Raw genomic sequence first — 27613 nt, 5'->3', positions numbered from 1 at the left:
GAGACCAACAGGACAGACAGACAGAGTGGGCTGGATGGGGTCAGGATCTGTATAGTTCATTATCTGTTAAAGCACCAATTAGACTCCTCAAAAACAAACCGACAAAAACTCAGGGCAGCATCCCAACAGTCTTGGATGGCTTACATTCCAAACTGACCTGAAAAGTTTAATTATTTCTGTTATTATTTAATTACGTTTCAGTTTTTTTTAAATGACCATGATGGAAACTGATACTAACCTAGCTACATATACTAGTAAATATTCAGATGAGTGGTAGCAAAAGGAAAGGATACAAGTCGACGAGGTGACAAGGGTTTTGTTGGTTTAGAGTGTTGGGACCCAGCCCGCCCTGCAGACAAAGAAGAGGTCAGAAGGGGACAGGAGGAAGGAAACTAAGAGAAAACAACTTGGCAGAGCCAAGCTGTTTTAGTTGGAAATCCAATCATTGACTTAATTTAATTAATAGGAAAAGCAGTGGAGCATCAACAAGCCAAGAAACAGATCTAGACACAGCGGGGGAATATCCCTACAACTTTACCACCATGGGTTCATAGTCCTCCTTCCAAGAGAGGAAAACAACCAAGAATGTCGACACAAAGGAAATCATGACTTTAACTTTGTAAAATACCCGATTCATTGAAATGATTTACATTTCATAACCTAACCAGATAATTATGAGAGTTAATTTAGAATCCAAGAACACATGATGGGAAATATACATAGTGTATATCTGTGTGAGGGATTTGAATGAGTACAGTCAGCGCAGAAGTAGAGCAGAAAGACAACTTACTCCATCCTCAGCTCCCTCCTCTGCATCCGTTACATAACAGTCTCCTCAGCACAGCGCAGCACACACAGACACACACACGCATGCCCTCACACACACACACACACACACACACACACACACACACACACACACACACACACACACACACACACACACACACACACACACACACACACACACACACACACACACACACACACACACACACACACACACACACACACACACACACACACACAAACAAACAAACACAAACAGCACAGCAGAGCAGAGTAGGTCGGATCCAAACGGAAAATAAACTTAAGGAGGGAACTATCAACCAAATATCTGTCAGATATTGGCACCCTATCCCCTTGTATGGTGCACTAAATTCCAGTAGGGCTCTGGTCAAAAATAGTGCACTATATAGTAAATTGGGTGCCATTGGATGCAGCTTGGGACTCAGTGGACTAAGGGATATGTGGCTCTGTCTTAGATTTGGCATCAATCAATAGGACTTTGTCACACACTCACAACAGAGGATGAATGGAGTGATGGTAGGAGCCCAGTCGAAGGCCAGAAATGTCTCATTCAGAAACAATGCTACAGACATGAATGGAACAGTGGACAGGAGAGTGTTCTGCTGGATCTAGGAGTTCATGGGGAGTTGAATGGCGGTTTCATTACGCTTCTATAATAACATAAGTGAGAGTGCGTGTATGTACTGGTTTGAGAGAGTGTATTCATTCATATATGTATTGTAAGTGATTGGTACTCACAATTGAATTTGGTACACACACGAGCTGTGGGTTTGAACCAAGAAATGGGTTCAGTCCAGTGTGTGTGTGTGTGCGTTCGTTCATTAGTGCCCAGTCCAGTGTGTGTGTGTGTGCGTGCGTCATTAGTGCCCAGTCCAGTGTGTGTGTGTGCGTTTGTTCATTAGTGCCCAGTCCAGTGTGTGTGTGTGTGCGTTCATTAGTGCCCAGTCCAGTGTGTGTGTGTGTGCGTTCATTAGTGCCCAGTCCAGTGTGTGTGTGTGTGTGTGTGTGCGTTCGTTCATTAGTGCCCAGTCCAGTGTGTGTGTGTGCGTTCGTTCATTAGTGCCCAGTCCAGTGTGTGTGTGTGCGTTCGTTCATTAGTGCCCAGTCCAGTGTGTGTGTGTGTGTGTGTGTGTGTGCGTTCGTTCATCAGTGCCCAGTCCAGTGTGTGTGTGTGCGTTCGTTCATTAGTGCCCAGTCCAGTGTGTGTGTGTGTGTGTGTGTGTGTGTGTGTGTGCGTTCGTTCATTAGTGCCCAGTCCAGTGTGTGTGTGTGTGTGTGTGTGTGTGTGTGTGCGTTCGTTCATTAGTGCCCAGTCCAGTGTGTGTGTGTGCGTTCGTTCATTAGTGCCCAGTCCAGTGTGTGTGTGTGCGTTCGTTCATTAGTGCCCAGTCCAGTGTGTGTGTGTGCGTTCGTTCATTAGTGCCCAGTCCAGTGTGTGTGTGTGTGTGTGTGCGTTCGTTCATTAGTGCCCAGTCCAGTGTGTGTGTGTGCGTTCGTTCATTAGTGCCCAGTCCAGTGTGTGTGTGTGTGTGTGTGTTCGTTCATTAGTGCCCAGTCCAATGTGTGTGTGTGTGTGTGTGTGTGTGTGTGTGTGTGTGTGTGTGTGTGTGTGTGTGTGTGTGTGTGTGTGTGTGTGTGTGTGTGTGTGTGTGTGTGTGTGTGTGTGTGTGTGTGTGTGTGTGTGTGTGTGTGTGTGTGTGCGTTCGTTCATTAGTGCCCAGTCCAATGTGTGTGTGTGTGTGTGTGTGTGCGTTCGTTCATTAGTGCCCAGTCCAGTGTGTGTGTGTGTGTGTGTGTGTGCGTTCGTTCATTAGTACCCAGTCCAGTGTGTGTGTGTGTGTGTGCGTTCGTTCATTAGTGCCCAGTCCAGTGTGTGTGTGTGTTCGTGCCCAGTCCAGTGTGTGTGTGTGTTCATTAGTGCCCAGTCCAGTGTGTGTGTGTGTGTGTGTGTGTGTTCGTTCATTAGTTCCCAGTCCAGTGTGCCCAGTCCAGTGTGTGTGTGTGTGTGTGTGTGTGCGTTCATTAGTGCCCAGTCCAGTGTGTGTGTGTGTGTGTGTGTGTGTGCGTTCGTTCATTAGTGCCCAGTCCAGTGTGTGTGTGTGTGTGTGTGTGTGTGTGTGTGTGTGTGCGTTCGTTCGTTCGTTCATTAGTGCCCAGTCCAGTGTGTGTGTGTGTGTGTGCGTTCGTTCATTAGTGCCCAGTCCAGTGTGTGTGTGTGTGTGTGTGTGTGTGTGTGTGTGTGTGTGTGTGTGTGTGTGTGTGTGTGTGTGTGTGTGTGTGTGTGTGTGTGTGTGTGTGTGTGTGTGTGTGTGTGTGTGTGTGCGTTCGTTCATTAGTGCCCAGTCTCTCACCGTAGGAAGATGCCCTTGATGTTCGGAGTGCCCTCAAAGGCGGTGGCGGGAACAGTGCTGATGTGGTTGGACTGCAGGTACAGGTACTCCAGAGACTCAGGCAGGTCAGACGGAACATGGGACAGCTGGTTACTGGACAGGTCCAAAGTCTGGAGGAACACATCAATCAAATCAATCACTGTATTTATAAAGCCCTCTTTACACTATCAGAGTGCGAACCAACAGGTCCAACAAATGAAGGACAGCCCCAGCAGCCAGCTTATCACACAGAAAACCTTTAGGTGTTACTTGTGTTAACCCCCCACCCAGTCTCACCGTCAGAGCGCTGAGCTCCATCCATGCTCCCTGGTAGATGGAGTTGAGTCTGAGCTGGTTGTGGCTGAGATTGATGTCCCTGAGCTTGGTCATGCCCTGCAGCGCCCCTTCTGGTATGGAGTTCAGCTGGTTGTCCTTCACCCGGAGGACCTGCAGGGAGCGGGGCAGGCCCAAGGGCAGGAAGTGGAGGGCATTCCCTGACAGGTCCAAGGTCACCAGCAGACGCAGCTTCCTGAAGGCTGGATGATAATCAACATGGTCTCATTTAAATATGAAAAAATAGACACAAAAAACATTGTAGTTAAATGTAGTTATAACTTTACTGATTCCGTTAGGAAATTCTTTCTGTGTCATACAGCAGGCCCAAATATAGATATTCATATAGGCCTCCTGAATGGCGCAGCGGTCTAAGGCACTGCATCTTAATGCTAGAGGCGTCACTACAGACCCCGGTTCGATTTCAGGCTGTATCACAAGTGGCCGTGATTGGGAGTCCCATAAGGCGGTGCACAATTGGCCCGGTGTTGTCCGGGTTAGGGTTTGGCCTGGGTAGGCCGTCATTGTAAATAAGAATTTGTTCTTAACTGACTTGCCTTGTTAAATAAAACAAATATAGACAGAACAGTTCATCACAAACATGATATGTGTGCAAGAGCCACATCGCCAACAAACTATCACGGTCCAAATACACCAAGCCAGTCGTGAAGAAGGCACGGTGTCTTGGTGTTCCCCCTCAGGAGACTGAAAAGATTTGGCATGGGCCCTCAGATCAGGCTTTCCTCAGACAGCTAATCAGATGGCTACCTGGACTATTTGCATTGTCCCTCCCTGCTGCTACTCTCTGTTTATAATCTATGCATAGTCACTTTACCTCCACCTACATGTACATACTACCGCAATTACCTCGACTAACCTGTGCCCCCGCACATTGACTCTGTACTAGTACCTTGTATATAGCCTCCACATTGACTCTGTACCAGTACCCTGTAAAAGCCTCGCTACTGTTATTTTATTGTCGCTCTTTAAATATTTGTTATTTTTCTCTATCTTATTTATTTATTTTTTACTTCAGTTTATTTGGGTAAATACTTTAACACTTATTATTCTTAAAAATGCATTGTTGGTTAAGGGCTTGTAATTAAGCATTTCACTGCATGTGACAAATATAATTTGATTTTAAGAGCCACATGTCACGGATCCCTCTGGAACTTTTATTCCCACTAATTGTATTTGTATATATGTGCCCTTTGTTAACCATGGTGCGGTCGATTATTGTTACAATGTCTGTTGGTGCGTGTGAGTACCTGTGCTGTGTGTTTTGGCTTTCGTGCCATTGTGGTTTGCGCAGATGATTATGCCTCCTTCTTTCCACTCCTCTCCTCTTTTGACCTCACCCTCTCACCTTCCCCCCCTACTCACAAGGCAGGCAATACGCTCGACCTCATCTTTACTAGATGCTGTTCTTCCACTAACCTCATTGCAACTCCCCTCCAAGTCTCCGACCACTACCTTGTATCCTTTTCCCTCTCGCTCTCATCCAACACCTCCCACACTGCCCCTACTCGGATGGTATCGCGCCGTCCCAACCTTCGCTCTCTCTCCCCCGCTACTCTCTCCTCTTCCATCCTATCATCTCTTCCCTCTGCTCAAACCTTCTCCAACCTATCTCCTGATTCTGCCTCCTCAACCCTCCTCTCCTCCCTTTCTGCATCCTTTGACTCTCTATGTCCCCTATCCTCCAGGCCGGCTCGGTCCTCCCCTCCCGCTCCGTGGCTCGATGACTCATTGCGAGCTCACAGAACAGGGCTCCGGGCAGCCGAGCAGAAATGGAGGAAAACTCGCCTCCCTGCGGACCTGGCATCCTTTCACTCCCTCCTCTCTACATTTTCCTCCTCTGTCTCTGCTGCTAAAGCCACTTTCTACCACTCTAAATTCCAAGCATCTGCCTCTAACCCTAGGAAGCTCTTTGCCACCTTCTCCTCCCTCCTGACTCCTCCTCCCCCTCCCCCCCATCCTCCCTCTCTGCAGATGACTTCGTCAACCATTTTGAAAAGAAGGTCGACGACATCCGATCCTCGTTTGCTAAGTCAAACGACACTGCTGGTTCTACTCACACTGCCCTACCCTGTGCTCTGACCTCTTTCTCCCCTCTCTCTCCAGATGAAATCTCGCGTCTTGTGACGGCCGGCCGCCCAACAACCTGCCCGCTTGACCCTATCCCCTCCTCTCTTCTCCAGACCATTTCCGGAGACCATCTCCCTTACCTCACCTCGCTCATCAACTCATCCCTGACCGCTGGCTACGTCCCTTCCGTCTTCAAGAGAGCGAGAGTTGCACCCCTTCTGAAAAAACCTACACTCGATCCCTCCGATGTCAACAATTACAGACCAGTATCCCTTCTTTCTTTTCTCTCCAAAACTCTTGAACGTGCCGTCCTTGGCCAGCTCTCCCGCTATCTCTCTCTGAATGACCTTCTTGATCCAAATCAGTCAGGTTTCAAGACTAGTCATTCAACTGAGACTGCTCTCCTCTGTATCACGGAGGCGCTCCGCACTGCTAAAGCTAACTCTCTCTCCTCTGCTCTCATCCTTCTAGATCTATCGGCTGCCTTCGATACTGTGAACCATCAGATCCTCCTCTCCACCCTCTCCGAGTTGGGCATCTCCGGCGCGGCCCACGCTTGGATTGCGTCCTACCTGACAGGTCGCTCCTACCAGGTGGCGTGGCGAGAATCTGTCTCCTCACCACGCGCTCTCACCACTGGTGTCCCCCAGGGCTCTGTTCTAGGCCCTCTCCTATTCTCGCTATACACCAAGTCACTTGGCTCTGTCATAACCTCACATGGTCTCTCCTATCATTGCTATGCAGACGACACACAATTAATCTTCTCCTTTCCCCCTTCTGATGACCAGGTGGCGAATCGCCTCTCTGCATGTCTGGCAGACATATCAGTGTGGATGACGGATCACCACCTCAAGCTGAACCTCGGCAAGACGGAGCTGCTCTTCCTCCCGGGGAAGGACTGCCCGTTCCATGATCTCGCCATCACGGTTGACAACTCCATTGTGTCCTCCTCCCAGAGCGCTAAGAACCTTGGTGTGATCCTGGACAACACCCTGTCGTTCTCAACCAACATCAAGGCGGTGGCCCGTTCCTGTAGGTTCATGCTCTACAACATCCGCAGAGTACGACCCTGCCTCACACAGGAAGCGGCGCAGGTCCTAATCCAGGCACTTGTCATCTCCCGTCTGGATTACTGCAACTCGCTGTTGGCTGGCCTCCCTGCCTGTGCCATTAAACCCCTTCAACTCATCCAGAACGCCGCAGCCCGTCTGGTGTTCAACCTTCCCAAGTTCTCTCACGTCACCCCGCTCCTCCGCTCTCTCCACTGGCTTCCAGTTGAAGCTCGCATCCGCTACAAGACCATGGTGCTTGCCTACGGAGCTGTGAGGGGAACGGCACCTCAGTACCTCCAGGCTCTGATCAGGCCCTACACCCAAACAAGGGCACTGCGTTCATCCACCTCTGGCCTGCTCGCCTCCCTACCACTGAGGAAGTACAGCTCCCGCTCAGCCCAGTCAAAACTGTTCGCTGCTCTGGCCCCCCAATGGTGGAACAAACTCCCTCACGACGCCAGGACAGCGGAGTCAATCACCACCTTCCGGAGACACCTGAAACCCCACCTCTTTAAGGAATACCTAGGATAGGATAAGTAATCCCTCTCACCCTCCCCCCCTTTAGATTTAGATGCACTATTGTAAAGTGACTGTTCCACTCAATGTCATAAGGTGAATGCACCAATTTGTAAGTCGCTCTGGATAAGAGCGTCTGCTAAATGACTTAAATGTAAATGTAATTATGGGTCTCGTCCCGTGGGATAATCATTGTGCAGATGATTACGGGTCTCGTCCCGTGTGATAATCATTGTGCAGATGATTACGGGTCTCGTCCCGTGGGATAATCATTGTGCAGATGATTACGGGTCTCGTCCCGTGGGATAATCATTGTGCAGATGATTAGGGGTCTCGTCCCGTGGGATAATCATTGTGCAGATGATTATGGGTCTCGTCCCGTGGGATAATCATTGTGCAGATGATTAGGGGTCTCGTCCCATGTGATAATCATTGTGCAGATGATTATGGGTCTCGTCCCATGGGATAATCATTGTGCAGATGATTATGGGTCTCGTCCCGTGGGATAATCATTGGGTACTTGTGTTATTTATTCGAGGTACTCCTCGCTCTTTTGTTTTGGGTTTCTAACATGTGTTTGTATAGTGTTTGTTTGGTCTTCGTACCTGTGCCTTTACACGGCACGCTGAAATTTGGGTACAACATTTTTGGGGTAATTTGGGTACAAAAAATACAAAAAACTATTATGCATTCCTGTGCCTGTCTCCCGAATCATTCATACCAATACCAGCATGACACCACATATAGATCTACTGTAGATGTACAGTATTCATGTAGATGACAGCAGAGCAAAGTACAACAAAACAAAACACAACAAAACATATCCATATACTCCACCTTCTCTGTGTAGCTTGGGGCTGGTGAGGCGGTTGTAACTGAGGTTGAGCTCGGTCAGGGAATAGAGAAAGACCAAGTCGTTGCGTTCAATCACGTTGATAGTGTTGTGAAGCAGCATGAGAGTCTTGGCTCGGCGGGGCAGAGCCCTGGGGACACGCTCCAGCTGGTTGTTGTACATGTGGAGGGTGTGTAGCTTCTTCAGGCCCTGGTTGAGAAGAGAAAACTCTTTCTTTGTGAACATTTTCATGTAATTCTAATGGCATTTCATAGCACATTTCAGGATTTTCATTGCTCATTTAACAGACAAATAGATGATCATAATCATAACATCAAAACAATTGTGCCCAACTCTCTGTGGCGGTTCAACCTGACCGAACTAGCAGTCAGATCAGGCTTTAGAATATTTTTCATGGTCCTTCGAGCCATATACACCTGTGGTAATTCAACTGTCCGCAGTATGTCCTATAGCCCTCTATATAGGACTGAAGTATCTTATAGACTGGTCAACTGGCTGAGAGAGGAGAGAGGAGAGGAGAGAGGAGAGGCATTATATTGAAGTATCCCAAGTATCCTGCAGCACCTACCTGGAATGCAGCATGGTGTATGGAGCGGGAGTGGAGCTGGTTGTTGTGCAGCAGTAGGTACTCAAGGTTACGACAGGCTGTGAGAGCATCGCCAGGGATACTGTGGATACTGTTCCTCTCCAGGTGTAGCAATATCAGACTCCGAGGCAGACCCTGAGGAACCACACTCAGGTTGTTGTTGGACAGGTCCAGATACTCCAGACTGGTCAACTGGCTGAGAGAGGAGAGGAGAGGAGAGGGTGACATTATATTTGATACAGGAGATCATCACTTTAAGCGGTCATCTTATCTTTCCATGAATAGACAAATCTCACTTTTCTCTCCCATTTTGACATTTTCTCAGAATGTACAAGTTCAACCTAATCTCTCACCACTGGCTTCTCTCTCTCTCTCTCTCTCTCTCTCTCTCTCTCTCTCTCTCTCTCTCTCTCTCTCTCTCTCTCTCTCTCTCACTCACTCACTCTCACTCACTCACTCACTCACTCACTCACTCACTCACTCACTCACTCACACCACTCTATTCTCTCACATTCTCTCGCGGAACTGAACATGAGATCAATAGTCATACATCGAAAGTAACAAGTGGACACTAAACTCACCATTCCCTTATGTACCTTCTCAGAGTTTGCCGTGTTGTCAAGTCTATAGGTCTTTGTTTTGAATTGATGCACTCTGTAATAACCATTGACACATAATGGGCAACAGTGATCGTGTTCAACCTTGGATATATCGAATCAACTGCACTCAGGTGGAGTGACTGAATGACTCTGTCGAGCGTGTTTGTGTGTCTGCGTGTCCTACAATAAAAAGAGAGTAGTTTGTAGTTCGCAGCTAAAGTATATATTTTTTAAAAGAACCCTGCTGAAAGTCTTATCTACTGACTGAAACATTGGTTATAAGATCCAGTCAATTGTTTATGGAGTATGCAAGAACATCCGACACACTCTTCCTACTACAGTACGTGAAGGTGTCATTGTCCATGCCTTATATTTGCCCGCGTTGTAAAGTCTACAGTATAGGTCTTTGTTTTGAATCAATACCCTCGGGGTTTTCACGTAACATGTGGCCTCAGATATGTCGAATCAACTTAGAAGAAGAGGAAGAATAGAAGAAGACAGCTGCACTGAATTGCTCTCTGTTGAGTGTGTTTTATTTGTTAGTGTGTCTTATTATACTACAATATAATTGATAGTAACAGGTCCTCCACCTGCAGGTCTTATCATCCATGCTGTACTAAATCAAATTCAATTGTATTGGTCACATACACCTGGTTAGCAGATGTTATCGCGAGTGTAGCGAAATGCTATTACAGTACTATTAAAATAGTACTATAGTAGTACTAGAATACTACTACAGTGCTACAACATTACCTGAAGGTCTCGTTGTCCATGCCTTCGTTGCTGAGCAAGTTGTTCTGCAGGTAGAGCTCTCTGAGCTGGGTCAGGCTATCAAAAACCCCTGACGGGATCTTCTCCAGCTTGTTACTCTGTTAACCAAGAAGAAGCACAGACACACAAGCAAGCATCACATATCATTATCACAGATAGGGAGTAATGGATTACAAAAAAACAAAAAAAAACAGTAACTAACCTGTTATGTTACCAGCAAAAATATATAATATATATAATAATATAATATATATATCAGATTACAGATACTTTTGAAGAAAATTGATTCTTACTTCGAGGATTACTTGTAAATTGAGAAAGGATGTTTGCGAAAAACATCTACACCTTTCTGGTTTCTCTATGACATTCACATCAGCATTGAAAAAGGGCGCAAGTTTAAGTTTGTTCCGCCTGAGAGAGTCTGACCACAAGTCAGAGACCACTACGATGACACACCACATGCGTTTGATGAATCACGGGAAAAAAAGAGCAGGAATGGGCTCTTGGGTTACAGCCTAAGCCAAGTCTTGCAATGGCGCGACTGCTGTCGGCATCTAAAGATTGTCCAACTTGAATAAAGTTGCCGGACGACAGAAGTGGTGCAACCTATGGGCGATATGGATATCACTTATTATCGATATCTACATAGCGCGTTGATGTGAATCATAGAGCCGCTCTCTCATTGAGCTCTTGGCCCCTTGCGGATTGTGGTTGTTGCTGTTCACGTATACATGAACAGCAACAGCAACGTGGAAAGGTTTTTGCCCCCTTTTCTCTGTTTTTGCTTATTTTTGATACTGAATGTTATGAGATCTTCAAGCAAAACCTATTAGTAGATAAAGTGAACCTGAGTTTACAAATAACAAAAACATGAAACACCAAAAGCAATTGCCCCCTTACACTCAATACCTGGTTAAAGTCCAGACCGAACCCCACTTGAAAGACTTGCACCCTTACACTCAATACCTGGTTAAAGTCCAGACCGAACCCCACTTGAAAGACTTGCACCCTTACACTCAATACCTGGTTAAAGTCCAGACCTAACCCCACTTGAAAGACTTGAAACGAGCAGTCGCTGAGTTAAAGCAGTTTTGCATGGAAGAGTGGGCCAAAATTCCTCCACAGCGACGTGAGAGGCTGATCAATAACTACAGGAAGTGTCTCGTTGGAGTCATTGCAGCAAAAGGTGACACAACCAGTTATTGAGTGTAAGGGCGCAATTACTTTTTCACACAATGGGCATTGGGTGTTGCATAACTTTGTTTATGAAATATATGAAATATATATGTCATTGTTGTGTTATTTGTTCACTCAGGTTCCCTTTATGTTATATTAGGTTTTGGTTGAAGATCTGATAACATTTAGATGTTCAAAGATATGTAAAGGTAGAGAAGATGTGAAAAAGGGCTAATTCTTTTTCACAGCACTGTATGTGTATTTAAACTGAATAATAGTTTAATTGAAGAAGTTTAAGATGCCCATTAATCATTGTTTTTGCGACCAGTGAAAAATGTGCTCTTGCAACAACTGCATAGTTCAGATCCCAGCCTATGGAATAAAGGTTTGAGGGAGTTACCTTCTAAACTACTCTGTGGTATTGTGCTCCATACTGTCAAAAACAAGTGTAATCTAAGAAGACCACGAATGGGGCTTTTATTGCTCAATCTAATTCGTGCTAATAAAATAAAAAATCCATGGGCCTAACGGACACATGCTCAAACTTCTGTACTTTTAGAGATGAACTTGGCCGTATGAATGGGGAGTGAGCTCTCAGGATAGGTTGTTATTGTGTGAGGGCTGTAGCTGCTCACCTTCAGATGGAGCAGTGAGCTCTCAGGATAGGTTGTTATTGTGTGAGGGCTGTAGCTACTCACCTTCAGATGGAGGAGTGAGCTCTCAGGATAGGTTGTTATTGTGTGAGGGCTGTAGCTACTCACCTTCAGATGGAGCAGTGAGCTCTCAGGATAGGTTGTTATTGTGTGAGGGCTGTAGCCACTCACCTTCAGATGGAGGCGGTAGATGGAAGAGGGCAGGCTCCTAGGGACGTAGCGGAGGAAGTTACTGGACATGACGAGAACCTCCAGGCTGTCAGAACCGTTCAACATGTTCTCAGGTAGCCCTGCATCTGTCAGCTTGTTGTCGTGGAGATACACTGACCTGGGGTGGTTAGGACATGGGGGAATGCATGAAATTAGTGGTCTGGAGTGGAGCAAAGGGGAAAGATAAGCGATGGGTGATTTGTTTTATTTTATGAATGAAGCAAAGTAATTAAATGCAATATAACACCTACAGCAACATAAGACCTTTCTACTGTGAAAATGTAATCCTCCTATGCCCAACCAACTACCTACCTGCCCACCCACCCACCCACCCACCCACCCACCCACCCACCCACCCTCACACACACACACACACACACACACACACACACACACACACACACACACACACACACACACACACACACACACACACACACACACACACACACACACACACACACACACACACACACACACACACACACACACACACACACACACACAGACTTTGACCGCTTACTTCAATCCTGGCTTCTGCCCAAATGTGTACGGGTAGATCTTCGTGAGTAAATTAGCGGCAAAATCAGCACTGACCAGTGAGGGAGGCAAGTGTTTGGGTGCTGTGGTGAGCTGGGAGGGAAAAACCAGAGAGAGAGAGATATTATGTTACTCTCTTCTTTTGTTTTCTCCTGTTGTACTGACCACAAAATGACCTGTATGTGCTGGCAGTGAGGGGTAATTTACTCCACACAGACAATCATTCTCAATTGGCCTTGGGACATTGACGGATGAGTCAAAACAAATTAACACTTCAGTACATTTCATACCTGTTTCTCCTCCCAAATGATGCCAAGAGGGAGATTCTGCATTGCTTGAAATGGCTATGACAGGAGAAATAGGAGAAACTACTACAGTGGTAGCGAGCATAACTTGACACTCTTGGTTTCAAACGGGTTATTTGGCTGCCCATATAGGAGAACCCTTTTTGGTTCCAAGAACAATTCTTTTTGGTTCCAGGTAGAACCATTTTGGTTCCAGATATAACCTCCGTGGAAAGGGTTCTACATTTAACCCAAAATGGCTCTACTTGGAACCAAAAGGGTTCTACCTGGAACCAACAAGTGTTCTTCAAAGGGTTCTCATAAGAACCCTTTTAGGTTCTAGATAGCACCTTTTTTTCCTAAGAGTGTACATAGCATCATACTCTATCTGTCCCCTTTTCAACATGGTTTATGGATTAAAGTAAAATGGGCCTTTGAAGCTTGGTTAACTGTCTGCCACCTCTCCTGCTGGCAACAGCAGCACGGCTGGCAAGGGTACAGCATCATAACAAAATAGAATAGAAAATAATATCAATTTCACGCAGAATTGTACTCTGACGCACTAAGAATAAGAGATCCAAGGTTTAAGATCCAAGTAGGGAAGGAGAGGGAAAATGTTCATTATAGAACAAAAAAATACATGTCGGGGTCTCGACGACTGGAACGAAAGCCAATTCCTCCTTTGGTCGTCTTTCCTTCCAGTTCTCTGCTGCCAATGACTGGAACGATCTGCAAAAATCTCTGAAGCTGGAGACTCATATCTCCCTCACTAGCTTTAAGCACCAGCTGTCAGAGCAGCTCACAGATCACTGCACCTGTTCATAGCCCATCTGTATATAGCCCATCTACCTACCTCATCCCCACACTGTATTTATTTATTCATCCTGCTGCTTTGCACCCCAGTATCTCTACTTGCACATTCACCTTCTGTACATCTACCATTCCAGTGTTTAATTGCTATATTGTAATTACTTCACCACCATGGCCTATTGATTGCCTTAACTCCCTTAACTTACCTCATTTGCACTCACTGTATATAGACTTTTTGTTTTCTTTTGTTCTACTGTATTATTGACTGTATGTTTTGTTTATTCCATGTGTAACTCTGTGTTGTTGTATGTGTCAAATTTCTATGCTTTATCTTGGCCAGGTCGCAGTTGCAAAGGAGAACTTGTTCTCAACTAGCCTACCTGGTTAAATAAAGGTGTTCTCAACTAGCCTACCTGGTTAAATAAAGGTGTTCTCAACTAGCCTACCTGGTTAAATAAAGGTGTTCTCAACTAGCCTACCTGTCATGTTTTGTCTTATATTGTCTTGTCATTTTGCTTTCCCTTCTGTTCGTTTTCCCCCTGCTGGTCTTTTTAGGTTCGTTCCCTTTTTTCTCTCTCCCTCCCTCTCTCTCTTCTCTCTATCGTTCCGTTCCTGCTCCCAGCTGTTCCTATTCCCCTAATCAATCATTTAGTCTTTCCACACCTGTTCCCTATCTTTTCCTCTGATTAGAGTCCCTATTTCTCCCCTTGTTTTCCGTTTCTGTCCTGTCGGATCCTTGTATATTGTTCACCGTGCTGTGTCTTTGTCTCGCCCTGTCGTGTCGTGTTTCCCTCAGATGCTGCGTGGTGAGCAGGTGTCTGAGTCTGCTACGGTCAGTGCCTTCCCGAGGCAACCGGCAGTTTATGGTCGAGTCTCCAGTCTGTCCTCGTCATTACGAGTGGAATTGTTTTTTATGCTTTGTTTACCGCTCCGATTTGTCTAGGAGTATTGCATATTTCCTTGACTGGAATAAAGACTCTGTTTTCGCCAAGTCGCTTTTGGGTCCTCATTCACCTGCATAACAGAAGGATCCGACCAAAGAATGGACCCAGCGACTACAGACGCTCGTAACACTGCCGTCGAGATCCAAGGAGCCATGCTCGGCAGACACGAGCAGGAATTGTCTGCTGCTCGTCATGCCGTGGAGAACCTGGCCGCTCAGGTTTCCGACCTCTCTGGACAGTTCCAGAGTCTTCGTCTCGTGCCACCTGTTACTTCCTGGTCTGCCGAGCCTCCGGAAACCTAGGGTTAATAACCCACCTTGTTACTCCGGGCAGCCCACGGAGTGCCGCTCCTTTCTCACCCAGTGTGATATTGTGTTCTCTCTCCAACCCAACACATACTCTAGAGAGAGAGCTCGGGTTGCTTACGTCATATCACTCCTTACTGGCCGGGCTCGAGAGTGGGGCACAGCTATCTGGGAGGCAAGGGCTGATTGTTCTAACAATTACCAGAACTTTAAAGAGGAGATGATTCGGGTTTTTGACCGTTCAGTTTTTGGTAGGGAGGCTTCTAGGGCCCTGGCTTCCCTATGCCAAGGTGATCGATCCATAACGGATTACTCTATAGAGTTTCGCACTCTTGCTGCCTCTAGTGACTGGAACGAGCCGGCGCTGCTCGCTCGTTTTCTGGAGGGACTCCACGCAGTGGTTAAAGATGAGATTCTCTCCCGGGAGGTTCCTACCAGTGTGGACTCTTTGATTGCTCTCGCCATCCGCATAGAACGACGGGTAGATCTTCGTCACCAAGCTCGTGGAAGAGAGCTCGCGTTAACGGTGTTTCCCTGCTCCGCATCGCAACCATCTCCCTCCTCTGGCTCAGAGACTGAGCCCATGCAGCTGGGAGGTATTCGCATCTCGACTAAGGAGAGGGAACGGAGGATCACCAACCGCCTGTGCCTCTATTGCGGACTTGCTGGACATTTTGTCAATTCATGTCCAGTAAAAGCCAGAGCTCATCAGTAAGCGGAGGGCTACTGGTGAGCGCTACTACTCAGGTCTCTCCATCTAGATCCTGTACTACTATGTCGGTCCATCTACGCTGGACCGGTTCGGGTGCTACATGCAGTGCCTTGATAGACTCTGGGGCTGAGGGTTGTTTTATGGACGAAGCATGGGCTCGGAAACATGACATTCCTTTCAGACAGTTAGACAAGCCTACGCCCATGTTCGCCTTAGATGGTAGTCATCTTCCCAGTATCAGATATGAGACACTATCTTTAACCCTCACAGTATCTGGTAACCACAGTGAAACTATTTCTTTTTTGATTTTTCGTTCACCTTTTACACCTGTTGTTTTGGGTCATCCCTGGCTAGTATGTCATAATCCTTCTATTAATTGGTCTAGTAATTCTATCCTATCCTGGAACATTTCTTGTCATGTGAAGTGTTTAATGTCTGCTATCCCTCCCGTTTCTTCTGTCCCCACTTCTCAGGAGGAACCTGGCGATTTGACAGGAGTGCCGGAGGAATATCATGATCTGCGCACGGTCTTCAGTCGGTCCCGAGCCAACTCCCTTCCTCCTCACCGGTCGTATGATTGTAGTATTGATCTCCTTCCGGGGACCACTCCTCCTCGGGGTAGACTATACTCTCTGTCGGCTCCCGAACGTAAGGCTCTCGAGGATTATTTGTCTGTGTCTCTTGACGCCGGTACCGTAGTGCCTTCTTCCTCTCCGGCCGGGGCGGGGTTTTTTTTTGTTAAGAAGAAGGACGGTACTCTGCGCCCCTGCGTGGATTATCGAGGGCTGAATGACATAACGGTTAAGAATCGTTATCCGCTTCCCCTTATGTCATCAGCCTTCGAGATTCTGCAGGGAGCCAGGTGCTTTACTAAGTTGGACCTTCGTAACGCTTACCATCTCGTGCGCATCAGAGAGGGGGACGAGTGGAAAACGGCATTTAACACTCCGTTAGGGCATTTTGAGTACCGGGTTCTGCCGTTTGGTCTCGCCAATGCGCCAGCTGTTTTTCAGGCATTAGTTAATGATGTTCTGAGAGACATGCTGAACATCTTTGTTTTTGTCTACCTTGACGATATCCTGATTTTTTCACCGTCACTCGAGATTCATGTTCAGCACGTTCGACGTGTACTCCAGCGCCTTTTAGAGAATTGTCTCTACGTGAAGGCTGAGAAGTGCTCTTTTCATGTCTCCTCCGTTACTTTTCTCGGTTCTGTTATTTCCGCTGAAGGCATTCAGATGGATTCCGCTAAGGTCCAAGCTGTCAGTGAGTGGCCCGTTCCAAGGTCACGTGTCGAGTTGCAGCGCTTTCTAGGTTTCGCTAATTTCTATCGGCGTTTCATTCGTAATTTCGGTCAAGTTGCTGCCCCTCTCACAGCTCTTACTTCTGTCAAGACGTGTTTTAAGTGGTCCGGTTCTGCCCAGGGAGCTTTTGATCTTCTAAAAGAACGTTTTACGTCCGCTCCTATCCTCGTTACTCCTGACGTCACTAGACAATTCATTGTCGAGGTTGACGCTTCAGAGGTAGGCGTGGGAGCCATTCTATCCCAGCGCTTCCAGTCTGACGATAAGGTTCATCCTTGCGCTTATTTTTCTCATCGCCTGTCGCCATCTGAACGCAACTATGACGTGGGTAACCGCGAATTGCTCGCCATCCGCTTAGCCCTAGGCGAATGGCGACAGTGGTTGGAGGGTGCGACCGTTCCTTTTGTCGTTTGGACAGACCATAAGAACCTTGAGTACATCCGTTCTGCCAAACGACTTAATGCTCGTCAAGCTCGTTGGGCGTTGTTTTTCGCTCGTTTCGAGTTTGTGATTTCTTACCGTCCGGGTAGTAAGAACACCAAGCCTGATGCCTTATCCCGTCTTTTTAGTTCTTCTGTGGCTTCTACTGATCCCGAGGGGATTCTTCCTTATGGGCGTGTTGTCGGGTTGACAGTCTGGGGAATTGAAAGACAGGTTAAGCAAGCACTCACGCACACTGCGTCGCCGCGCGCTTGTCCTAGTAACCTTCTTTTCGTTCCTGTTTCTACTCGTCTGGCTGTTCTTCAGTGGGCTCACTCTGCCAAGTTAGCTGGTCAACCCGGCGTTCGAGGTACTCTTGCTTCTATTCGCCAGCGCTTTTGGTGGCCTACTCAGGAGCGTGACACGCGCCGTTTCGTGGCTGCTTGTTCGGACTGCGCGCAGACTAAGTCAGGTAACTCTCCTCCTGCCGGTCGTCTCAGACCGCTTCCCATTCCTTCTCGACCATGGTCTCACATCGCCCTAGACTTCATTACCGGTCTGCCTTTGTCTGCGGGGAAGACTGTGATTCTTACGGTTGTCGATAGGTTCTCTAAGGCGGCACATTTCATTCCCCTCGCTAAACTTCCTTCCGCTAAGGAGACGGCACAAATCATCATCGAGAATGTGTTCAGAATTCATGGCCTCCCGTTAGACGCCGTTTCAGACAGAGGCCCGCAATTCACGTCACAGTTTTGGAGGGAGTTCTGTCGTTTGATTGGTGCGTCCGTCAGTCTCTCTTCCAGGTTTCATCCCCAGTCTAACGGTCAAGCAGAGAGGGCCAATCAGACGATTGGTCGCATACTACGCAGCCTTTCTTTCAGAAACCCTGCGTCTTGGGCAGAACAGCTCCCCTGGGCAGAATACGCTCACAACTCACTTCCTTCGTCTGCTACCGGGTTATCTCCGTTTCAGAGTAGTCTGGGTTACCAGCCTCCTCTGTTCTCATCCCAGCTTGCCGAGTCCAGCGTTCCCTCCGCTCAAGCGTTTGTCCAACGTTGTGAGCGCACCTGGAGGAGGGTGAGGTCTGCACTTTGCCGTTACAGGGCACAGACTGTGAGAGCCGCCAATAAACATAGGATTAAGAGTCCTAGGTATTGTTGCGGCCAGAGAGTGTGGCTTTCCACTCGCAACCTTCCTCTTACGACAGCTTCTCGTAAGTTGACTCCGCGGTTCATTGGTCCGTTCCGTGTCTCCCAGGTCGTCAATCCTGTCGCTGTGCGACTGCTTCTTCCGCGACATCTTCGTCGCGTCCATCCTGTCTTCCATGTCTCCTGTGTCAAGCCCTTTCTTCGCACCCCCGTTTGTCTTCCCTCCCCCCCTCCCGTCCTTGTCGAGAGCGCACCTATTTACAAGGTACGTAAGATCATGGACATGCGTTCTCGGGGACGGGGTCACCAATACTTAGTGGATTGGGAGGGTTACGGTCCTGAGGAGAGGAGTTGGGTCCCGTCTCGGGACGTGCTGGACCGTTCGCTGATTGATGATTTCCTCCGTTGCCGCCAGGATTCCTCCTCGAGTGCGCCAGGAGGCGCTCGGTGAGTGGGGGGGTACTGTCATGTTTTGTCTTATATTGTCTTGTCATTTTGCTTTCCCTTCTGTTCGTTTTCCCCCTGCTGGTCTTTTTAGGTTCGTTCCCTTTTTCTCTCTCCCTCCCTCTCTCTCTTCTCTCTATCGTTCCGTTCCTGCTCCCAGCTGTTCCTATTCCCCTAATCAATCATTTAGTCTTTCCACACCTGTTCCCTATCTTTTCCTCTGATTAGAGTCCCTATTTCTCCCCTTGTTTTCCGTTTCTGTCCTGTCGGATCCTTGTATATTGTTCACCGTGCTGTGTCTTTGTCTCGCCCTGTCGTGTCGTGTTTCCCTCAGATGCTGCGTGGTGAGCAGGTGTCTGAGTCTGCTACGGTCAGTGCCTTCCCGAGGCAACCTACAGTTTATGGTCGAGTCTCCAGTCTGTCCTCGTCATTACGAGTGGAATTGTTTTTTATGCTTTGTTTACCGCTCCGATTTGTCTAGGAGTATTGCATATTTCCTTGACTGGAATAAAGACTCTGTTTTCGCCAAGTCGCTTTTGGGTCCTCATTCACCTGCATAACACTACCTGGTTAAATAAAGGTGAAATAAAAAATTAAATACAAAAAACGTACTGTTGAGAGTTACAATAGTATAATACACAAGGTGCAATTTCAAACATTTGGTTGTGCAGTTTTCCTTTTGTTCTGACAGTCACTAAATTAGCCCATGTTGACTGGTAAGTTTGTCTAGCAGCCAGCTATCTAAAACTGTAGTGGTTGAATTACAGAACGGGGCCCCCATTGATTGTGTTAGTGGACCATTCTATACACACGGGAAACTGTTGAGAATGAAAAACCCAGCCATGTTGCATGTCTTGACACACTCAAACCAGTGCGGCTGGCACCTACTACCATACCCCTGTTCAAAGGCACTTAAATATTTTGTCTTGACCATTCACCCTCTGAATGGCATACATACAGTGTGTATAAGTTACATTTTCTGATGGTTCTTTGACTTCTTTCAGCCATTTGGTTATTTTGCAGTTTAGTTCAGAAAACAATTACACTTTGAAGAGAGACACTGCTTTAGCCTGAGTTATTACATATCTGTATTGCTGAATTCTTGTGGATGCAGGACTTTGGTTGTCTCAACCTTAAGACCATCCATGTTTTTAAAATTAGGATTCCAATAGGAGTAGAACACATAAAGGTGTGAAGATGGCTTCAGAGAGCTCCATGATGACCTAGCTGTCATGCAGGTGATAGAGGACCCAAAAGCGACTTAACAGGAACAGAGTTTATTCAAGTCCAAACAGGGAATAACAGAAATCCTCTAGTCTGTAGAGGGGAATAACAAGAGAAGCGGCCACAGACTGCAGGTCGCTGTGGTTTTGTTGGCGCAGGCCGTAGTTGACAGAGACACCTGCTCACACGCAGCATCTGATGAAGGCAAAAACACGACAGGACAGGGCGAAACACAATCACAGCACGGTGAATACTAAACAAGGAACCGACAGGACAGGGACGGAACACAAAGGAATAAATAGGGACTCCAATCAGGGAAAGGATCGGGAACAGGTGTGGGAAGACTAAATGATGATTAGGGGAATAGGAACAGCTGGGAGCAGAACGGAACGATAGAAAAGAGAGCGAGAGAGTGAGAGAGGGAGGGAGAGAGAGGGATAGAAGAGGGAAAGAACCTAATAAGACCAGCAGAGGGAAAGAATAGAATGGGAGCACAGGGACAAGACATGATAATAAATGACAAACATGACAGTACCCCCCACTCACCGAGAGAAAATAGCGCCATCCTGGCGCACTCGAGGAGGAATCCTAGAAGCAACGGAGGAAATCATCGATGAGTGAACGGTCCAGCACGTCCCGAGACGGAACCCAACTCCTCTCCTCAGGACCGTAACCCTCCCAATCCACTAAGGTTAGTGACCCCGTCCCCAGAACGCATGTCCATGATCTTATGTACCTTGTAAATAGGTGCGCTCAAAGGACGGGAGGGGGAGGGAAGAACGGCGAACGGGGGTGCGAAGAAAGGGCTTAACACAGGAGACATGGAAGACAGGATGGACGACGAAGATGTCCATTGAAGAACACTCACAGCGTTCTATTGGACGACCTGGGAGACACGGAACGGACCAATGAAAGCCATAGGAGTCAACTTTCCAAGAAGCTTTCGTAAGAGGAAGGTTGCAGTGGAAAGCCACACTCTCTGGCCGCAACAATACCTTGGACTCTTAATCCTGCGTTTATTGGCGGCTCTCACCGTCTGTGCCCTGTAACGGCAAAGTGCAGACCTCACCCTCTCCAGGTGCGCTCACAACGTTGGACAAACGCTCAGCGGAGGGAACGCTGGACTCGGCAAGCTGGGATGAGAACAGAGGAGGCTGGTAATCAGACTACTCTGAAACGGAGATAACCCGGTAGCAGAACGAAGGAAGCGACCAGTGAGCGTATTCTGCCCAGGGGAGCTGTTCTGCCCAAGACGCTTTACCTTTCTGAAAGAAAGGCTTCTCTTTCATTATTTCATTAATCGTTCTGATTGGCCCTCTCTGCTTGACCGTTTACTGGGGATGAAACCCGGAAGAGAGACTGATTACGCACCAATCAAACGTTTTGTTACAGAACTCCCATCCAAAACTGTGACGTGAATTTATTATGGCCTCTGTCTGAAACGGCGTTTAACGGGAGGCCATGAATTCTGAATACATTCTCAATAATGATTTGTGCCGTCTCCTTATCTTTGTTTAAGGGGAATGAAATTTCTTCCTTAGAGAACCTATTAGACAACCGTTTCAGTATGTAAGAATCACAGTCTTCCCCGCAGACAAAGGCAGACCGGTAATGAAGTCTAAGGCGATGTGAGACCATGGTCGAGAAGGAATGGGGAGCGGTCTGAGACGACCGGCAGGGGCAGGAGGTTACCCGACTTAGTCTGCTGCAGTCCGAACAAGCAGCCACGAAACGGCGATGTCACGCTCCTGAGTCGGCCACCAAAAGCTGGCAATAGACGCATGCCTCGAACACCGGGATGACCAGCTAACTTGGCAGAGTGAGCCCACTGAAGAACAGCCAGACGAGTGGAAACAGGAACGGATAGGAGGTTACTAGGACAATGCGCCTACAGAAGAAGTGTGCGTGAGTGCTTGCTAACCTGTCTTTCAATTCCCCAGACTGTTAACCCGACAACACGCCCATTAAGGAAGAATCCCCTGGACGGGATCAGTAGAAGCCACAGAAGAACTAAACAGAACATAAGGCATCAGGCTTGGTGTTCTTGCTACCCGGACGGTAAGAAATCACAAACTCGAAACGATAAGAATATTCGAAAAACAACGCCCAACGAGCTTGATCGGTGCATTATCTCGTTTGGCAAGTCGGATGTACTCAAGGTTCTTATGGTCTGTCCAAACGACAAAGTCTTTTCGCCCCCTCCAACCACTTTTCTGCCTTCTCCTAGGGCTAAGCGGATGGCTAGAGTTCAAACCCACATCATAGTTGTTTTCAGATGGGATTAGGCTGTTGAGTTTATAAGCGCAAGGATGAACCTTATCGTCAGACTGGAAGCGCTGGGATCATTTGAATGGCTGCCTATCTGCAACGTCAGTCGAAATGAATTGTCTAGTGACGAGGAGTAACTGTTTGGATAGGAGCGGACGTAAAACGTTCTTTTAGAAGATCAAAAGCTCCCTGGGCGGAACCGGACCACTTAAAACACGTCTTGACAGAAGTAAGAGCTGTGAGAGGGGCAGCAACTTGACCAAATTACGAATGAAAAAGGAGTAGAAATTAGCGAAACCTAAAAAGGAGTGCAAATTGACACGTGACCTTGGAACGGGCCAATCACTGACAGCTTGGACCTTAAAAGGAATCCATCTGAATGCCTTCAGCGGAAATAACGGAACCGAGAAAATTAACGGAGGAGACAAAAAGAGCACTTCTCAGCCTTAACGTAGAGACAATTCTCTAAAACAGACGCTTCTGTAGAACACGTCAGAACGTGCTGAACATGAATCATCGAGTGACAGAAAAAATCAGGATATTCGTCAAGATAGACAAAAACAAAGATGTTCATTCATGTCTCTCAGAACATCATTAACTAATGCCTGAAAAACAGCTGGCATTCTGTTCAGAACAACGGCAGAACCCGGTACTCAAAATGCCTAACGGAGTGTTAGAACAACCGTTTTCTCTTTCCCCAGACTCTTCTGATCAGAACAATGGTAATTCGTTACGAAGGTCCAACAAACAGCACTGGCTCCTGTTCAGAACAACTCGAAGGCTGATGACATAAGGGAACGGATAACTGTTCAACAACTGATTCTTAACAAACGTTATGTGTTCAGCCCTCGATAATCAATAGACAAACAGACGCAGGGCGTTCAGAACAACCAGGTAATTCTTCTTAACAAAAAAACCCCGACCCATTCGGTTCAGAACAAGGCACTATGGTACCTCGTTACAAGAGACACAGACAAATAATCCTCGAGAGCCTTACGTTCTTTAGCCGACAGACTCAGTATAGTCTACCTCGAGGAGGAGTGGTCCCCGGAAGGAGATCAATACTACAATCATACTGGTGAGGAGGACTCAGGGAATTCTCTTTACAAACTGAAGACCGTTCTGTTCAGATCATGATATTCCTCCGGCACTCCTGTCAAACAGGTTCCTCCTGAGAAGTAGGGACAGAAGAAACGGGAGGGATGGCAGACATTAAACACTTCACATGACAAGAAAACGTTCCAGGATAGGATAGAATTACTAGACCAATTAATAGAAGGATTATGACATACAAGCCAGGGATGACCCAAAACAACAGGTGTAAACGGTGAACGGAAAATCAAAAACTCATTCTGAAATAGTCTCACTGTGGTTACCAGATACTGTGAGAGTTAAAGGTAGTGTCTCAAATTTGATACTGGGAAGATGACTACCATCTAAGGCAAACATGGGCGTAGGCTTGTCTTTACAATCTGACAGAATGTTATGTTTCCGAACCCATGCTTCGTTCTCATGAAACAACCCTCAGCCCCAGAGTCAATCAAACAGACTGCATGTGCACCAGAACCGGTCCAGCGTAGATGGACCGACAAACAGTACAAGATCTAGATGAAGAGACCTGAGTAGTAGCGCTCACCAGTAGCCCTCCGCTTACTGATGGGCTCTGGCCTCTTACTGGACATGAATTAACAAAATGTCCAGCAACTCCGCAATAGAGGCACAGGCGGTTGGTGATCCTCCGTTCCCTCTCCTTAGTCAAAGATGCGAATCGCTCCCAGCTGCATGGGCTCAGTCTCAAAGCCAGAGGAGGGAGATGGTTGCGATGCGGAGCAGGGAAACACCGTTGATGCGAGCTCTCTTCCACGAGCCCGGTGACGAAGATCTACCCGTCGTTCTATGCGGATGGCGAGAGCAATCAAAGAGTCCACATCTGAAGGAACCTCCCGGAGAGAATCTCATCCTTAACCACTGCGTGGAGTCCCTCCAGAAAACGAGCGAGCAGCGCTCTTTACAAACAGTTCCACTCACTAGAGGCAGCAAGAGTGCTCTCAATAGAATAATCCGTTATTCCGTTCACCTTGGCATAAGGAAGCCAGGGCCCTAGAAGCCTCCCTACCAAAAACTGAACGGTCAAAAAACCCGAATCATCTCCTCTTTAAAGTTCTGGAACTTGTTAGAGCAATCAGCCCTTGCCTCCCAGATAGCTGTGCCCCATTCTCGAGCCCGGCCAGTAAGGAGTGAAATGACGTAAAACAACCCGAGCTCTCTCTCTAGAGTATGTGTTGGGTTGGAGAGAGAACACAATCTCACACTGCGTGAGAAAGGAGCAAACACTCAGTGGGCTGCCCGGAGTAGCAAGGTGGGTTATTAACCCTAGGTTCTGGAGTCGGCAGGCCAGGAAGTAACAGGTGGCACGAGACGTAGACTCTGGAACTGTCCAGAAGGTCGGAAACCTGAGCGTAAGGTTCTCCACGGCATGGCGAGCAGCAGACAATTCCTGCTCGTGTCTGCCGAGCATGGCTCCTGGATCTTGACGGCAGTGTAACTCAGCGTCTGAAGTCGCTGGGTCCATTCCTTGGTCAGTTCCTTCTGTCATGCAGGTGATAGAGGACCCAAAAGCGACTTAACAGGAACAGAGTTTATTCAAGTCCAAACAGGGAATAACAGAAATCCTCTAGTCTGTAGAGGGGAATAACAAGAGAAAACAGACTGCAGGTCGCTTCAGGTAGGCGCAGGCCGTAGTTGACAGAGACACCTGCTCATTCAGCATCTGATGAAGGCAAAAACACGACAGGACAGGGCTTTAAACACAATCACAGCACGGTGAATACTAAACAAGGAACCGACAGGACAGGGACGGAACACAAAGGAATAAATAGGGACTCCAATCAGGGGAAAGGATCGGGAACAGGTGTGGGAAGACTAAATGATGATTAGGGGAATAGGAACAGCTGGGAGCAGGAACGGAACGATAGAGAAAGAGAGACTCAGAGAGTGAGAGAGGGAGGGGGAGAGAGAGGGATAGAAAGAGGGAAAGAACCTAATAAGACCAGCAGAGGGAAACGAATAGAATGGGGAGCACAGGGACAAGACATGATAATAAATGACAAACATGACACTAGCAGTACTTTTAAATGAGCACAGCACACTATACTGTACGCTACTCACTCCTGGGAGACCTGATTATATATTAATGACGACCACAAGTGAAAACATGTACTGAAGAATGTTTAGATGGAACCATATTCCCCTTGTTCAAGTTATATCGCAATGACGGAGGAATCGTGATGTGTTGTTTTGTTGAATGGGTAAAGTCTATGTTTACGGCTGTGTTTAGAATTAATCACCTTGTTATTGGCCAAGTACAAGTAACTCAGTTGTTCCAGCGCTGTAAATCCTTCATCTTCAAGGCCTGAATACACACACAGACACACACAGACACACACAGACACACACAAACACACACAGACACACACAAACACACACAGACACACAAACACACACAGGCACACACAGACACACACAGACACACAAGAAAAATATAACATGGAAAATGTTATTCAGACTAAAAACATATACAACACAGAAAATAAAGATCAGACTGATTTGTTTTAGTGAATAGACCTGGACAGCAGAGAAAATAAAACACATATGGTTAATCATCCTTTTAATTAGGTATACATTATTAATGGAGTGGATCTAGAAGAACTAGAACCCACACACTGGTTGAATCTATTTAGTTTGGTTCAATCAGCACACATTGTTGTTGTAGGGTTAGGGTTAGGGTTAGTGTGGAATCATCCACATACATAGTCATTCTAGCTTCGTGTAAGACCAGTGGCAAATTATTTGTAAAAATAGAGAAGAGTAACGGCCCAAGGCAACCGCCCTGAGGGACACCCCACTGTACATATCTGATGTTAGAGAAGCTTCCATTGAAGAACACTCTCTGGGTTCTATTGGATGAATAACTCTCCAACCATGTGAAGGCCGGTGATGTAAAGCCATAGCAAGTGAGTATTTTCCAATAACAATTTATTATCAATAACATCAAAGGCTGCACTGAAATCTAACAATACAGCTCCAACTATCGTCTTATTATCCTTTTATTTTAGCCAATCATCAGTAATCTGAGTCAGTGCAGTACAAGTTGAGTGCCCTTCTCCATACACATGTTGAAAGTCAGTAGTTAACTTGTTTTCTGAAAAATAGCATTGTATTTGGTCAAACACAATTCTCTCCATCAGTTTACTAAGAATAGGCAGCAAACTGATTAGGCGGCTGTTAGAACCAGCAAAGGGTGCTTTATTATTTTAGGCTCATCATAACAATTGTTTTTCCTTCTCGCCCACACTAACTTTACCTAATTCAAAACAGCAATCCTTCTCTTTCATTATTTCATTATTATTGTTCAATGTTGTAATTTCCCTTCTGAGTCGTTCCACTTTACTAGTAAAATAATAATTGAAATGATTAGCAATATCGAAAAGTTTTGTTATAAATTACCCATCAACTTCAATGAACGATGGAGATTAATTTATTATGATTATTTATTTATTATTTAAGCTACAGTACTCCAAAGTCTTTTTCCATAGTGTTTTATGTCATTTATCTTTGTTTGAAAATATAATTTCTTCTTCTTTTTGTTAAGTTTAGTCATAACATTTCTCAATTTACAGTATGCCAACCAATCAGCTGGGCAGCAGGTGGTGGTGTGCTGGTCACAGGTACTCATATATAGACTTACATGTACAGTATGCTAACCAATCAGCTGGGCAGCAGGTGGTGGTGTGCTGGTCACAGGTACTCATATATAGACTTACATGAAAGCAAGCTTTGCTTATATACTTACAAGACCATCCTGCTTGATTGAGCTGTTTTGTCTTGTAGTAATGTGGTGCCAGCCTGTATTTCCTTAACCCTTTACACTCATGGGAATTAGCCTATGGATAGGGCTAAATGTAAATGTTTCCTACAGAAGAAATATGAAATGCATAACCATGGTAACAATTGAAAGGGAACCGTTTCGAGATTATAGGAAAAGTATTGGACCAAATGTGAGGACACAACAATTCACCTGACAAGACTGAATCCAAACATTACACTGTTGACTTTCTGTGAATTTTAAATTAGCTGTACTTTTCACTGCATTTGTTGATAACCAAATGTGAAAATACTCTGGATACATTCAGTA

General features: G+C 46.6%; 1 protein-coding gene across 2 annotated transcripts in view; it reads right to left on the bottom strand.

Annotated features, from left to right (window-relative positions):
- Positions 1-27613, bottom strand: part of LOC124037162 (podocan-like) — a 42887-nt gene that overhangs the window by 3233 nt on the left and 12041 nt on the right. For both annotated transcript variants that reach the window (XM_046351828.1, XM_046351827.1), the window contains exons 5-12: positions 25767-25831; positions 12540-12649; positions 11978-12134; positions 9960-10075; positions 8590-8803; positions 8006-8210; positions 3477-3715; positions 3162-3310 (exon numbers count right to left, since the gene is read on the bottom strand). In XM_046351828.1, coding sequence (XP_046207784.1) covers positions 3162-3310; positions 3477-3715; positions 8006-8210; positions 8590-8803; positions 9960-10075; positions 11978-12134; positions 12540-12649; positions 25767-25831 — 1255 coding nt within the window. The remainder of the gene's footprint in view (positions 1-3161; positions 3311-3476; positions 3716-8005; positions 8211-8589; positions 8804-9959; positions 10076-11977; positions 12135-12539; positions 12650-25766; positions 25832-27613) is intronic.

Source organism: Oncorhynchus gorbuscha, linkage group LG06 (genome assembly GCF_021184085.1).
Source record: "Oncorhynchus gorbuscha isolate QuinsamMale2020 ecotype Even-year linkage group LG06, OgorEven_v1.0, whole genome shotgun sequence".
NCBI lineage: Eukaryota > Metazoa > Chordata > Actinopteri > Salmoniformes > Salmonidae > Oncorhynchus > Oncorhynchus gorbuscha.
The sequence above is the reverse complement of the archived record's forward strand: the minus strand, read 5'-3'. Positions and strand labels throughout refer to the sequence as shown.